Raw genomic sequence first — 14,429 nt, 5'->3', positions numbered from 1 at the left:
TACAAAGCTGCGGCCATTTTGGGGTTGGTAAAGTGATCAGTGAATGCCGGGAAAACATCTCTGGTTATTTAAGGCATTGTGAACATTTGGATGTATCAAATTCAATTTTTATCTTTTCTAGGCCTTCTGTTTATTGTGGGTGCCTTTGGCAGTTAATAACAGTGCCAGTAATTTATGGATTATTCATTTTCAATTTCCATTTGTTAGACACTTCTGTAGTAGCATTGTGATAAAGCACTTTATGTCTTTGTTATTTAACAAGTAAAGGTGCTGTTTGAAACTGGGAGACAGCTTCACGAGAACAAAGCCTTTTTCTAAGTGATTAAGTCAGTTTTAAAATACATTCAGACAAAACTATTTACCATTTGTATAAATGTAGCCGGATGTGCTTTAATCATTAGATGGTAATCTTTTTGGCTTTTTTTAAGGTACAAGCAGTGGTACCATGGCTTGTTGGGACATGCGGTTCCAGTTGCCAATTTCCAGTCACTGCCATCCTTCCAGAGCTCGAATCAGACGCCTCTCGATGCACCCTCTGTACCAATCCTGGGTAATCGCAGGTAAAACAGAAGGTTGGCTTTTGGTGTTGGGGCATTTTCTTGGAACGTGCATAATACCCTGCTGCCAAGACTTGTGTTTTAGTGTTTTTATTTTACATATGAACAGAATGCTTGATTTTGTTCTGTTTTGATTATGAAAGTTCCCACCACTGATACTCATGGTCATTTCATATTTATTATGCTTAAAAATGATCTCATTCATCACCACATCACCTTTCATTCCTGCCTGCCACCTTTTCTCCTTCCATTTGTATCCCACATTTTTGTTAAAGCTGCCACCATCTTCCTAGGAATCTCAGTTGGAAACCTTGACTCGTCCTTGTCCGTTGCCCTTTCTTGTTGCTGTTTCTGTTGTATTTCTTGCAAGCTTCCTTTCCCTCCCCTCCCCTCCCCTCATTGGGCATTCAGATTTTCTTGGGCAAGTCTTTGAAACTCACTTTCCACATCTGTCAATGTGGTTAAAAATACTTGTCCAGTGGCGTTGTAAGAATTTGAGATAACACACATAAAGCCCGTAGCTCAGAACAGAATTAGTGCTTGATAAATAATAGCTCTTGTTATTCTTCTGTTCCCGCACTGGTCCTCTAGCATCTGTGCTCTTTCTGGTCCCTTCTCATACGCGTAGTCCGTCTCTTACACTGCTGCTGTCAAAGTCACCATGTTGCCAATTTCAGTGGCTGCTACTTAGCCTGCCTCTTATTTGACTAATCATTTGGGCAGTTGATTGTTTCCTCTTCGTGAAATACTTTCCCTACCTGATTTCAGGGACATCACTCTCTTGGTTTTCCTATTCATTGATTTGTTGATTCCTCCTCATCTTCTGACTTTTAAATTGTGGCCTGCCTCAGGGCTCGTTCTTTGGTCTAAACCTCTTCTCCATCTCCATTAGCTTCCCTGTATGATCTTATCCAGTCCCATGCTTTAAACACCAAATTTGTTCAGACATTTACATCTGCCTACTTCAAATCTCCCCCTAAGAGGTCTAATAGCCACCTTAAAGTTGACATGTCTAAACTGAACACTTGGTTCCTTCTCTACCAGTTCCCTCACCACTACCTCTTACTGAGACGAAGCTGCTCTTCCTACAGTGTTCTGTAAGTGGCAGCTTTTATGCTAGATGCTCAGAGAGAAGCCTTGTGAAGTCCTCAATTCTTCTTTCTCTTATCCCATATCCAGTCCACCAGCCCATCATATATGTTAGATCTTAAAATATAGTCCAAAGGTGACCACTTTTTACTGTCTCTCTAGTCCAAACCACCATAATCTCTTGTCCCTATTATACAGTATCCTTGTAACTCCGTTTTTTTCCTTACCCCTTAAGACTGTTCTTTCTTCTGCTCAGTACCTTCCAGTGGCTTCTCCTTCCACGTACCAGCCAAACTCCTCCCTGTGGCCCAAAGGCTTTATGGGATCTGCCCCTGCTACCTCTCTGACCTACTTTATCAGTCAGGGTTCCAACAGGAGACAGATGGCATACCCAAGTAGGATATTTGAGGAGGATTTATTTTCAAAGGAACTATTTACAAAGGTGTGGATCTTGGGGTATCATAAAAGACCATGCAATAAAATAGGGCAAGTACCATCAGAATAGCAGTAGAAGGCAGGAGGGGAGGGGATGGTTATTGGAATTTGGAAGGAAGTCCAATAGAAGAAGCCACCTTGAAAGGAGCAGTGATTTTGAGATGAGGGACACAACCAGCCTGAGGTGACTGATTTGACTTTCACCCATCGCTTGATCTCCTACGGGGGCTTCCGCAGGCCTATGTTGGTTTCCTAGGGCTACAGTAATAAATTAACAAAAACTTATTCTCTTACGGTTCTGGAGGCAGATGTTTAAAATTAGTTTTGCTGAGCCAAAATCAAGGTAGCAGCAGGGCCACATTCTCCCTGGAGGTTCTGGGGAAGAATCCATTCCCTTGCCTTTTCCTGCTTCCATGCCTTCTTCCATCCTCAAAGCTAGTACCATCACATTTTCATTGTCAAGGCAAATTGCTTTCTGCTGTCAAATGTGCCCCCCTCTTATAAGGACACTTGTGATTGCATTTAGGGCTCAACCGAACAACCAAGGATCCTCCCTCCTCTCTCCGCCCCCTTCTTTAAGGTCCTTAATTTAATCACATCTGCGAAGTCACTTTTCCATAGAAGGTAACGTTCACAGGCTCCAGAGACAAGGACCTGGTTACTTTGGGGGGCCATTATTTAGCTTACCACAGGCCAAACCCATCTAGAAGCCAGCATGCACAGGAGCCTGCGAATGTGGTTCGTGTGGGTCAGCCTGAGAGCTGAAAAGGGCCCAGCACGAGTCCCTTTTGCTGCTCATCTTCCACACTCAGTCTGCTCCAGTTCACTGGCCTCCCGGCTCTTCCCTTGAACGAAAGCACATTCCTGCTTCCGGGCCTTTGCGTTTCTTCGGTTTGTTGTTCCCACTAGTGTGTAAGTGCCATGAAACGGCATTTTTTGAATTGTTTGCCTTCTTTTCCTCAGTGCCTAGGACAGTGCCTAGTGTGAGTGTTCAGTAAACATGCGTGAACCCCGGGTACTGTCACCCCCACCCGCTCACAAATACCTCAGGGGTAATGCCTCTCAGGCTGCAGTTTCCTTTTCTGTCATCTTCAGCCTTCTTTCCTCTCTCCCTTCGTCTCCCACTCGTCCCCATCACAACTGTGTGTCGGTTAGACCGACTGCTCATGTTTCTCCAAAACAGATTTTTGTGTATTTTTGCTCATTCCATTCTTTCTGCCTGAAATGATTGACTTGTATGTCACCTGTATCTGTCTAGCTTTCCTTGTTCTTTCAGTTCCAGTGACAACATCTCCACGAAGCAACCTTGAATCTTACCCACTTGAGTTCAGGGGGAAATCTGCATTTCTCTTTTTGCTCTACTTGACTGTCAGTTTCTTGAGGGCAGAATCTGTTCATGATTTGACTTTCCACCCCATAATTCTCTCCACTTGGTTGGACACCAGTAAATATTTACTGGTAGGCCATTAAAAACATATTTTTTTTGGCACTGTAGTGTGATGCTAGGGTCACAGTGTTATTTAAAAGTACTAGTCAGCATTTCTTGCAGGATGGGAAAAAGTGGAAATGGGTACAGGCTGACTTAGATTACATACCAAGATGTGAAAGTTCTGAGAGCCGAGTTCCCGTGTGAGTAATGGTTCTGACCCTTGTTTCCCTTAGCTGTTCAGGGCAACAACGAAGTGTCTATGTGGGACATGGAGACAGGTGACAGAAGATTCACGCTCTGGGCCAGCAGTGCACCACCACTTTCTGAGTTACAGGTTTGACTCCAGTTTTTATTATAAAGGCCAATATAATTTCCCACATCCCAAGCACTTTCAGAGGTTCTACCAAACATAATGCCTATTGGACATTTGGGTTATATTCTCAATAAGTATTAGGTGGCCATTGCTGCATTTAGGTGGCCATTGCTGCATGGTGCTTTCCATTTCCTTAGGCTGAGTAGTGTCTATTCATTGGGTGTTTTGGTTGCTAGCGCCATCATTTTGTGATGTCTCTTTGGAACCCCAGTAAATATCTGGGTTAAGAAAAGCCCAGATTGATGATTAGATCGTTAAAACATGGAACATGACCCTTTTACATACACTTTCATTTTTGTCATGTTGCCAAGGGTGCCTCATTGGGGCAAAAGGTAGGAAAAAAATTTTTCTCTAGTTGGGGTCCTTTTCATCTGAAATAGAATAGCTTAGGAAGCTGAACAGGCTTTGCCTCTTTATTCAGAATGATACAAAACAAACACATTTTAAAGTCCCAAAGAAAGAAGTGTATGACATACACAATAAGTCTCTCATTTCTTCAGTTAACCAGGTGCCTATAAAGCCACTGACAGTTGACTTTACAAATGGCACCATCATTTATGGAATAATACACTGGTGTCTTTTATTTGACTCCTGTTTATTTCTTTTAAGCCTTGTCCTCACAGTGTTCATGGGATCTACTGTAGTCCTGCAGATGGAAATCCTATCTTGCTAACAGCTGGCTCAGACATGAAAATAAGGTATAGTATCTGTTAAAGAATACTTGATGCAACACTTAAAAGGGGAAGGAGAGTAAAATGTGGATGGCTACTACAGTTAACACTAGGGTCTTATTTTAGATATTGGCAATATTGTAATGTCTAAACTCACCCACATCTTGCAAGGAGAGCTGTTAATATTTCCTTTGTAATGAATTTTATCCTATTCCAGAAAAATCCTTTTCCTTCTGTAAAAGAAAATAAGCTGTCCATTGATGAGTGCAAACCAGTGCTCGTTAGTTCCTCCCCTTCCCCTTGGAGATTATCACCGTTTGTTTCCTCTTCCCTAGGTTTTGGGACTTGGCTTACCCAGAGAGGTCCTATGTTGTTGCAGGAAGTACTAGTTCTCCATCTGTGTCATATTACAAGAAAATAATTGAAGGCACTGAAGTTGTCCAGGTACAAGCAGTCGTCTTTTCCTTCAACTTTTGTAGGCATAAAAATGGCTTTCATAAACACTAAGTTGATTAAAATAAGTGGTTTTGGCCAAGAGTGGCAGTATTTCAAGTTTAAGAAATGTTTATTTTCTCTTGGCTTTTCTGTATTTTTAAAAATTAACTTTTAGTAAACATTGAAAGTGCACATATAAGTACACAGCTTGATGTAAGCTTGCTCAATCCTTACAGGCAGCTCCTTATAAAGTTGTTTTATTATTTTCCCTAAGCTTACCCAGCTACCGGTAGTAAGCAGCAAATGTGGGATTCGTAGCTGGCTGTTGGGACTAACGCTTGTGTTCTTGAGTTAGACAATAACTTCAATTAAGATGACATACCTGAAAGTGCCTGGGCCCGAGTTAAGTGCTCAGTATGTGAAAGTGTGCTTCCTTCATGACAAATAATAATGCGCTTTAGAAATGCTAAACATGTGATATGTATTTACTTCCATATTTTGGTCATCTATACACTTAATTATATGCTTTTGATTTTGACAAAAGGCAATATGCATAGATTGGCCTTTTTAGTAAGTGGCTACATCTGAACAACTAGAGACCTAGAATATCATGTTCTTTGGGTTTTTACTCATTTTGTTCTGTATTTGTGAAAGTATGGCTACTTCACAAGAGGTGTTTAGCCTATTAAACAACAACACAGCATATCCCAAAAGCAAGAATACTGACAGGAAGTAGAATGTGGTACAGGCTTTTAACTTCTGACTTTCTCCTTCACTTTTAACCATGAAATAGGAAATTCAGAATAAGCAGAAGGTAGGACCAAGTGATGACACGCCTCGGAGGGGCCCAGAGTCTCTGCCTGTGGGACATCACGACATCATCACAGATGTTGCCACGTTCCAGACAACACAGGGCTTCATTGTAACTGCTTCTAGAGATGGAATTGTTAAGGTATGGAAATGAAAGCCTAGTGATTTGTAGAATTTGTAATAAAATTATAAATAGACTGTAACTCAGGAGAAAAGGTATTTTTAGAGAAAAGTGAGAACAGATTCATTTAATTTTCAAAATCATGTCTCTATATTAATGTTTCGTGATAAAACAAATCCCACCCAAGGTGGTGAAGGAAGTTGCACTTGATTAGTACACTTGTGCACGTCTCTACGAGAATCAGCCAGATGATGGTATCTGGAACTTTTTATCGTATATGTCACAGAGGTGAGGGATTTTAAATGCTAAGACTTACATGATCTCAGTTTACGTTGTATTGAAAAAAGATGGTTGTAAGCTCTTATAATATAAACACATTTTTGCTATTAAAAATGCTATTCAAAACAGCCAATAAACTGTATTCAAGCATCTTAAGGGTTTTTGTTTGTGCTTTTAACAGTAAATCTTAGTAGAAGAATAAACTCTGTAGCAGCATTTGTTCTGAAGAAATAGGCTTGGTGTCACAAAGAATCAGTGACAGAACTAGGCCTTCCACTCAAATCTCTGGACACTCAGTATTATACTCTTTCTGCTGTAATCTTTCTTCCTGTGTGTTTTATAGTTTGCCTTATTAGTGATTTAACGCTGTAGAATAGATCTCATCTGTATTAGCTCTAGAGAAATGTGTCTCTTCTTAGCCATCATTACTGGTTTTTATAGGCTCTACTATAAATTCTGAAACTTGGCCCAACAGCTTGATTTTATCTAGTATAGATTATTTATTAAATGCATGAAAAAGAAATATTCTTTTTGAGCTGTTGGATTGAGCTGTTAACATGCCAACAAATTTGGCTTTTAAAAGACCAATTTTAAAAGACTAAAATTGGCCTTTCCCACTAAAATAAACCCTTCAAGGTTATCAATTATTGTTCATACATGAACGTGATTCTCTATATTTGTCATCCATTTGCAGAAGAGTTTATGGTGCTCAAAATATTTTAGATTGGAATTAGTTACATGAGTCTATAAAAACAAAAAGTTGAATAGATAATTTGAGTCTGGGGAAAATACTACTTTTTAAAGAAACACACCTAAAATTTAAATTTCTATAATTATATAACTTAGTTATGTATATGACAGCTTGCAGTAAGTATGTCTGGCTTCATGATTCATTATACTCAGTGTTTACAGAGGTCAACAAATATATCAGAACATCCTGTCATTCAGAAAGGTCAGGAGTGAAGAGGGGTCCAAATTGGTGGTGAACGGATACCCCTTACTTACCTAAATACCGAGCAATTCCTCCTGAAGAACTGACGGCTGATTGAACAGCTTCTGCACAACAAATGAGTGAGGGACTACACAGAGAAGGGTAGGAAAGACAGAGACATCCTACTCTAATGGAGCAACCTGCAATAGGTGGAGACAATACTGAGAGGCCTGTATGGACAGACATGCCTTCTATGGGACGCAGTGATAAAACAGTGATTTAAAGGACACCAAGACTATACATGAAAAAAAATCAATTTTCTTACCCCAATTACCTGCCAAACAAGTGGGAAACTGTGCGGACTCTCTGGAATTGGAGGTAACTGGTGAGTACCTTTGTTTACATTCCCCCTCCAACTAGACAGCACAGGAGGGAGCTCAATCCAAGTACTCTAGTTGGCCTGCAAGACCTCCACAGGGTACCTTTTCAACTCTGGACAGTGCCCCAGCCCCTCAGGGTGCTCCCAGAGCCCTGCATTCTGGGCCCCCTCAGCTAGCCCCTCTTGAAGCTCTAGCCAGCTAGTGCCCAGCTCCATCCAGACTGCCAAAAACACCCAGCACACAGAGTCCACATAGAGGTCACTCCTACACAAGGGCACTCCTTCAAGGTCAGGAGAGAGAGCTGTTTTGTCAATTCATAGTGACAAACACAATCAAACAGAATGAAAAGACACAAGAGTATATTTCGAATGAAAGAACAAGAAAAATCTCCAGATAAAAACCCTAATGAAACAGATAATTTGTTCGATAAAGAATCCACAGTAACAATGATAAGGATGCTCATCGAACTTGGGAGAAGAGAGGAGCTTGGGGAGAACTTCAATAAAGAGTGAGAAAGCAGAATAACCCATTAGAGCTAAAGACGACAATAGCCGAAATGAAACCTACACTAGAGGAAATCAACAGATTGGATAACACAGAAGAACAGATTAGCGACCTGGGAAGATAGAATAGTGGAAATCACCCAATCAGAACAGCAAAAAGGAAAAAAACTTCTAAAAAAACAAAGATAGTTTAAGGGACATCAAGTGCACTCAAATTCATATTATAGGTATACCAGAAGGAGGAGAGAGAGAAAGCTTATTTGAAGAAATAGTGACTGAAAACTTTCCTAACCTGAGGAAGGAAACAGACAAGCACAGAGAATTCCAAATGAGGTAACCCCAAAGAGAATCGTACCAACACATATTGTAATTAAAATGCTTACATTTAAAGAAAGACTCTTGGAGGCAGCAAGGGGAAAATAGTCACATACAAAGGCAATCCAGTAAGGCTATCAGCTGATTTCTCAGCAGAAACTTTAAAGACCAGAAGGGAATGTTCAGGTATACTTGAAGTGTTGAAAGGAAGGGACCTACACCTAGAATACTTTACCTGGGAAGGTTATTCAGAACTGAAGGAAAGATAAAGTTTTCCAGACCAACAAAAACTAAAGGAGTTTCTCACCACTAAACTGGCTTTACAAGAAATTATAAAGGGTTTTCTTTAAGCAGAAAAAGGCCATAACCAGAAATAAAAAATAAACGAAAGAAGAAATCAGTCTCATGGGCAAAGGCAAATGTCTAGTAAAGGCAGTCAGCCAGCCACTTAGAAAGCTAGTATGAAGGTTAGAAGACAAAAGTGTCAAAATCAGCTCTACAATAAGTAGTTAGGGGGACACATAAAACAAAAAGACAAACTGACATCAAAAATAAAGTGTAGAGGGGGAGTAAAATTGTAGTGTTTTTTAGAATGCATTTGAATTTAAATGCTATCAGCTTAAAATAACACTGCTATATATATAGGCTGATATATGTTTGAACCTCATGGTAAAGACAAACCAAAAACCTACAAAAGGTACACAAAAAATAAAGAGAAAGTAACCCAAACATAACACCAAAAACCAGGAAACCACAAGGGAAGAAACCAAGAGAATAAAGGAAAATAATAATACAAAAACAACCAGAAAACAATTAAAATGGCAATAAGTGAACACTTATTAATAATTACTTTAAGTGTAAATGGACTAAATGCTCCAATGAAAAGACATAGGGTAGCTGAATGGATAAAAAGAAACGAGACCTATTTATATGCTACCTACAAGAGACTCACTTCAGATTGAAAGACACAGATCTAAAGTGAAGGGATGGAAAAAGATACTCCATGCAAATAGAAACAAAAAGAAAGCTGGGGTAGCAATACTTGTATCAGACAAAATGGACTTTAAAACATACTTTAAAAAAAGACAAAGGTATTACATAGTGATAAAGGAGTCAATCCAGGAAGAGGGTACAACGTTTGTAAATATGCAACAAACATAGGAGCACCTAAATATAAAAAAATATTAACAGCCATAAAGGAAGAAATTGACAGTAATATAGTAACAGTAGGGGATTTTAATACCCCACTTACATCAATGGATAGATCTTCCAGACAGAAAATCAAGGAAACAGTGGCTTTAAATAAAACATTAGACCAGATGCACTTTATAGACTATTTCATCCAAAAATTGCAGAATACACATTCTTTTCAAGTGGAAAATTTTCCAGGATAGATCATGTTAGGCCACAAAATAAGTCTCAATAAACTCAGTAAGACTGAAATCTTATCAAGTGTATTTTCTGACCACAACGTACTGAAACTAGAAATCACCTACAAGAATAAAACTGGAGGAAACACAAATACCTGGAGATTAAACCAAATGCTGTTAAAACAACCAGTAGATCAAAGAAAAAATTAAAGAGTAAATCAAAAAATGTCTTGAGACAAATAAAAATGGAAACTCGACTTTCCAAAATCTACAGGATAGAGCAAAAGCAGTTATAAGAGGGAAATTTATAGCAATACAGCTCTCAAAACAAGAAAAATCCTAAATAACCAATCTAACAGCTAAGGGAACTAGAAAAAGAACAAACAAAGTCCAAAGTGAGTAGAAGGAAGAAAATAATAAAGATTAGAGTGGAAGTAAATGAAATAGACTTAAAAAAAAATAGAAAAGATTAATGAAACTAAGAGGTGGTTTTTTTGAAAAGATAAATAAAATTGATAAATCTTTAGCCAGACTTATCAAGAAAAAACAGAGAGGGCCGAAAAAAAATAAAATCAGAAATGAAAGAGAAGTTACAACTGACTCCACAGAAATAACAAAGGATCATAAAAGAAGATCACAAACAATTATGTGCCAACAAATGGCACAGCCTAGAAGAAATGGATAAATTCCTAGAAAAATACAACCTTCCAAGAATGAACAAGGAAGAGAAAATCTTAGCAGACTGAGTATTAGTAACAAAATTGAATCAGTAACAACAAACAAGAGTCCAGGAGCAGGTGGCTTCACAGATAAATTTTACCAGACATTTAAAGAAGAAAAGCTATCCTTTTTTGAACTGTCCCAAAAAATTCAGGAGGGAGGGACACTTCCACACTCATTCTATGAAGCCAACATTACCCTAATACCAAAACCAGACAAAGATACTACAAAAAAAGAAAAAAGAAAAAAAAAGGAAAATTACAGGTCAATATCCGTGATGGACATACATGTAAAAATTCTCAACAAAATATCAACAAACTAAATTCAACAATACATTAAAAGGATGATACACCATAATCAAGTGGGATTTATTCCAGGCATGCAAGGATGGTTCAATATTCACAAATCGATCAATGTGATACACAACATTAACAAAACCAAGAATAAAAATCACATGATCATAATAGATAAAAAGCATTTGACAAAATTCAACATCCACTTATGATAAAAATTCTTAAGAAAGTGGGTATAGAGGGAATATACCTCACCACAATAAAGGCTGTATATGACAAGCCCATAGAATCATACTCATTGGTGAAAAGAGGAAAGCTTCCCTTCTAAGACCAGGAACAAGGTAAGGATGCACACTCAATACAGTTTATTCAACCTAGTACTCGAAGTCCTAGCCACACCAGTCAGACAAGATAAAGAAATAAAGGCATCCAGTTTGGAAAGGAAGAAGTAAAACTTGTTATTTGCAGATGACATGCTACTGTATATAGAAAACTCTAAAGACTCCCCCAAAAAGCTGTTAGAATAAATAAATGAATTCAGTCAAGTTGCAGGAAACAAAATTAGTAATCAGAAATCTGTTGTGTTTCTATACATTAATAACAAGGTTTTAGAAAGAGAGTAAGAAAACAATCCCTTTATAATTGCATCTAAAAGAATAAAATGCCGAGGAATAAATTTAACCAAGGAGGTAAAAGACCTATATTCTGAAAACTATAAGACATTGATAGAAGGAATCGAAGACAACGCAGATAAATGGAAGGATATGCCGTGCTCATGGATTGGAGGGATTAATACTGTAAAAATGTCCATACTACCCAAAGCAATCTACAGATTCAATGCACTCCCTATCAAAATACCAATGACATTTTTCACAGAACTGGAACCAATAGTCCTAAAATTTAAATGAAACCACAAAAAATGCTGAATTGCCAAAGCAATCTTGAGAGAAGAACAATGTTGGAGATATCATGGCCACTGATTTCAAACTTCACTTGAAGCTGCAGTAATGAAAATAGCATGGTAATGGCACAGAAAACAGACACAGATCAATGAACAGAATGAAAAGATGCTCAACATCACTAATCAGCAGGAAAATGTAAATGAAAACCACAATGAGGTATCACCTCACAACTGTCAGAGTGGCTGCTATCAACAAGTCAACAAATAAGTGTTGACAAGGATGTGTAAAATGGGAACTTTGTGCACTGTTGGTGGGATTGTAAATTGCTGTAGCCGCTATGTTAAACAAAATGGAGGTTCCTCAAAAAATTAAAAATAGAACTACCACACAACCCAGCAATTCTACTTCTGGGCATTACATAATGAAAACAAAATCACTTAATTCAAAAAAAATATATGCACCCCTATGTTCACTGCAGCATTATTTACAAAGCTAAGATATGGAAGATACCTAGATGTCCATTGTTAGATGAATGGATAAAGATATAGTATATATAGCCACAATGGAATATTATTCAGCAATAAAAAAGAATGGAATCTTGCCATTTGTGACAACATGCTAAGTGAAATAAGTCAGACAGATACCGTATGATTTTACTTATATGTAGAATCTTAAAAAAAATTAAAAATACAAATCAACAAACAAAACTGAAACACTCAGATACAGTCGTACCTCAGTTTTCGAACGTCTCCGTTGACAAACATTTCAGTTTATGAACGCGGTAAACCTGGAAGTAAATGCTTCAGTTTTCGAACATGCCTCAGAAGTCAAACATGTCATGCGTCTTCCGCTGAGTGAAGATCCTGAGGCCTAACTGTCGGCTCTTTTTGAATGTTTCAGAACTCAAATGGTCTTCCAGAGCAGATTACATTAGAAAACCGAGGTACCACTGTACAGAGAATAATCTGATAGTTGCCAGAGGGGAAGGGTATGAAGGAATGGGTGAAAAGAGTGAAGGGGAATAAGAGGTACAAATTTCCAGTTATAAAAGAAACAAGATGCCCAAATGTAATATACAGCACCAGGAATATAGTCAGTAATATTGTATCTTTGTACTGTGACAGATCAGACATATCATGGTGATCACACGGTAAGGTATATAAATGTAGAATCGTTCTGTTGTACATCTGAAACAGCATGTCAGCTGTCGTTTACTAAAAGATAGATCAGGAATAATGGATTCTGACCATTTAGCCTCGTCAGAATTTGCAAATTTGATTTAGCAACGTTATGTTGTATTGCCTTTGTTTCCCTTAAAGTCTGCTAAGACCATATTTGCAGAGTTTCTAGCGACCAAATCAGATTGAGAGTCTTCAGAGTTTGGGAGAAATTTTTTTGAGACATAAACTGTTATGCTGAGAGTGGGTTTCAAGCCTGGAGCTATTGGATAAGCCAGGACTGTCAAACGCGGCAAGTGCTGAGGAACACATGGCGTGCATTGGTGGCAATATAATCCTTTTCTACTCTTCTTACCATCCATTCTTCTCTCCCTTGAAAAAACCCTCCCCCATTTTTAAAAGAGGTCATTTGGTTGTATTACAATTTGATGCTATGTTGAGTTGCATCCTTGACTACTACATTTTTTGTTTACACGTTTGACTCATAGCTCAGTGCAGAGATAATAGGAGGTACGTTCTTTATAGTCAGGTTTACATTTTAAACCAAGAAGCATCTCTGCTGATTCTAGGTTTAAGTCGGGTTTTATTTAATAGACACTTAATCTTTTGCTGCTTTTCCCTTTTAGGAAAAAGAGATAAATCATGGAAAATGCTAATATTAGGGATTTATTTTTTAAAAGGAACTTAATATTTGCAGTATGTTTCAGACTCTTCACCTATTAATGATTAAAAAGATGACCCAAAATGCTAAAATAATCTCAGTCACCAAGGGAATATTTGTTTGGTGTACTTTACTTATCATTGTAGAAAAAAAATAAAAGTATTTCCAGCAATAAACAGAAGAAAGGAATTTTTGCTTAATCCGAGTTAACCAGAAAAATCTCTGTTAATAAAATACCTCTTAAATATTGCTCATCAGTTTCCTGTACTTGAAGCATAATTTTTTCCTCAATTCCTAAGCACCACGTAGGATATGAAGAAACCTGATGTACTTTATTCTTCTCTATTACCTGAGTATGACATTTTAACTCCTTGCCCCCCTGAGGACATTGGGAGCTATCTGTATGGAGTTGCCTGAGTAAGGATGGCAGAAGTGGTTTAAAAACACACTGCAGATAGCCCTTCTTTTCCAGGTTTTATGAAGAGAGGTATAGAAAAGAAAAGCAGGCCTTACCTACTGGTCACAGGTGTCAGTAACCATCTGCGCTGCATCCAAGCAGGACCTCTCTCCTTTCACCAGAGTCATATTCTGCCTAGCAGAACCATTATTACCAGTTGTGGAGCAACTCTTAACAATTTTTGGTAAGGTCCGAACATTATGTCTAAATTAAATAATGCTACGTTGGTATTTAGTTGTTGAAAATAAGCAGCCCCATCATAAGATTCAGAGTCAGTATGTGGTCTGGATGGGGCTGAGGAGAGAATGAGCCAGCAGAGAATGCTGACAGAGGCGAGGCACTTTGAAAACCTGTCCTTCTGTACCTTACTCTGCTCTCTTAGCTTCTCTGCAAACCCATGTGTGTTTGGAGATCAAAACCTTAGCAGCTTTCTTACCTTTTCCAAACTGCATTTAAGGTTCTTTTCAGAGCTCTGCCAGTTCTGCTCAGTGACTAAATAGCTACCCGATGGGTAAAAGTA

The 14,429-nt window shown here is 38.3% G+C and overlaps 1 protein-coding gene across 1 annotated transcript in view; it reads left to right on the top strand.

The window, feature by feature from the left end:
* The window catches only part of PIK3R4 (phosphoinositide-3-kinase regulatory subunit 4), a 59,673-nt gene extending 53,318 nt beyond the window's left edge, over positions 1-6,355 (top strand). The window contains exons 16-20 of the mRNA XM_019725969.2: positions 429-560; positions 3,744-3,844; positions 4,493-4,581; positions 4,890-4,998; positions 5,783-6,355. Coding sequence (XP_019581528.2) covers positions 429-560; positions 3,744-3,844; positions 4,493-4,581; positions 4,890-4,998; positions 5,783-5,953 — 602 coding nt within the window. The 3' untranslated portion in view covers positions 5,954-6,355. The remainder of the gene's footprint in view (positions 1-428; positions 561-3,743; positions 3,845-4,492; positions 4,582-4,889; positions 4,999-5,782) is intronic.
* The last annotated feature ends 8,074 nt before the right edge of the window (positions 6,356-14,429 follow it).

The sequence above is a fragment of the Rhinolophus sinicus genome, linkage group LG10 (assembly GCF_036562045.2).
Source record: "Rhinolophus sinicus isolate RSC01 linkage group LG10, ASM3656204v1, whole genome shotgun sequence".
In the NCBI taxonomy this organism is placed as follows: Eukaryota; Metazoa; Chordata; class Mammalia; order Chiroptera; family Rhinolophidae; genus Rhinolophus; species Rhinolophus sinicus.
The sequence above is the reverse complement of the archived record's forward strand: the minus strand, read 5'-3'. Positions and strand labels throughout refer to the sequence as shown.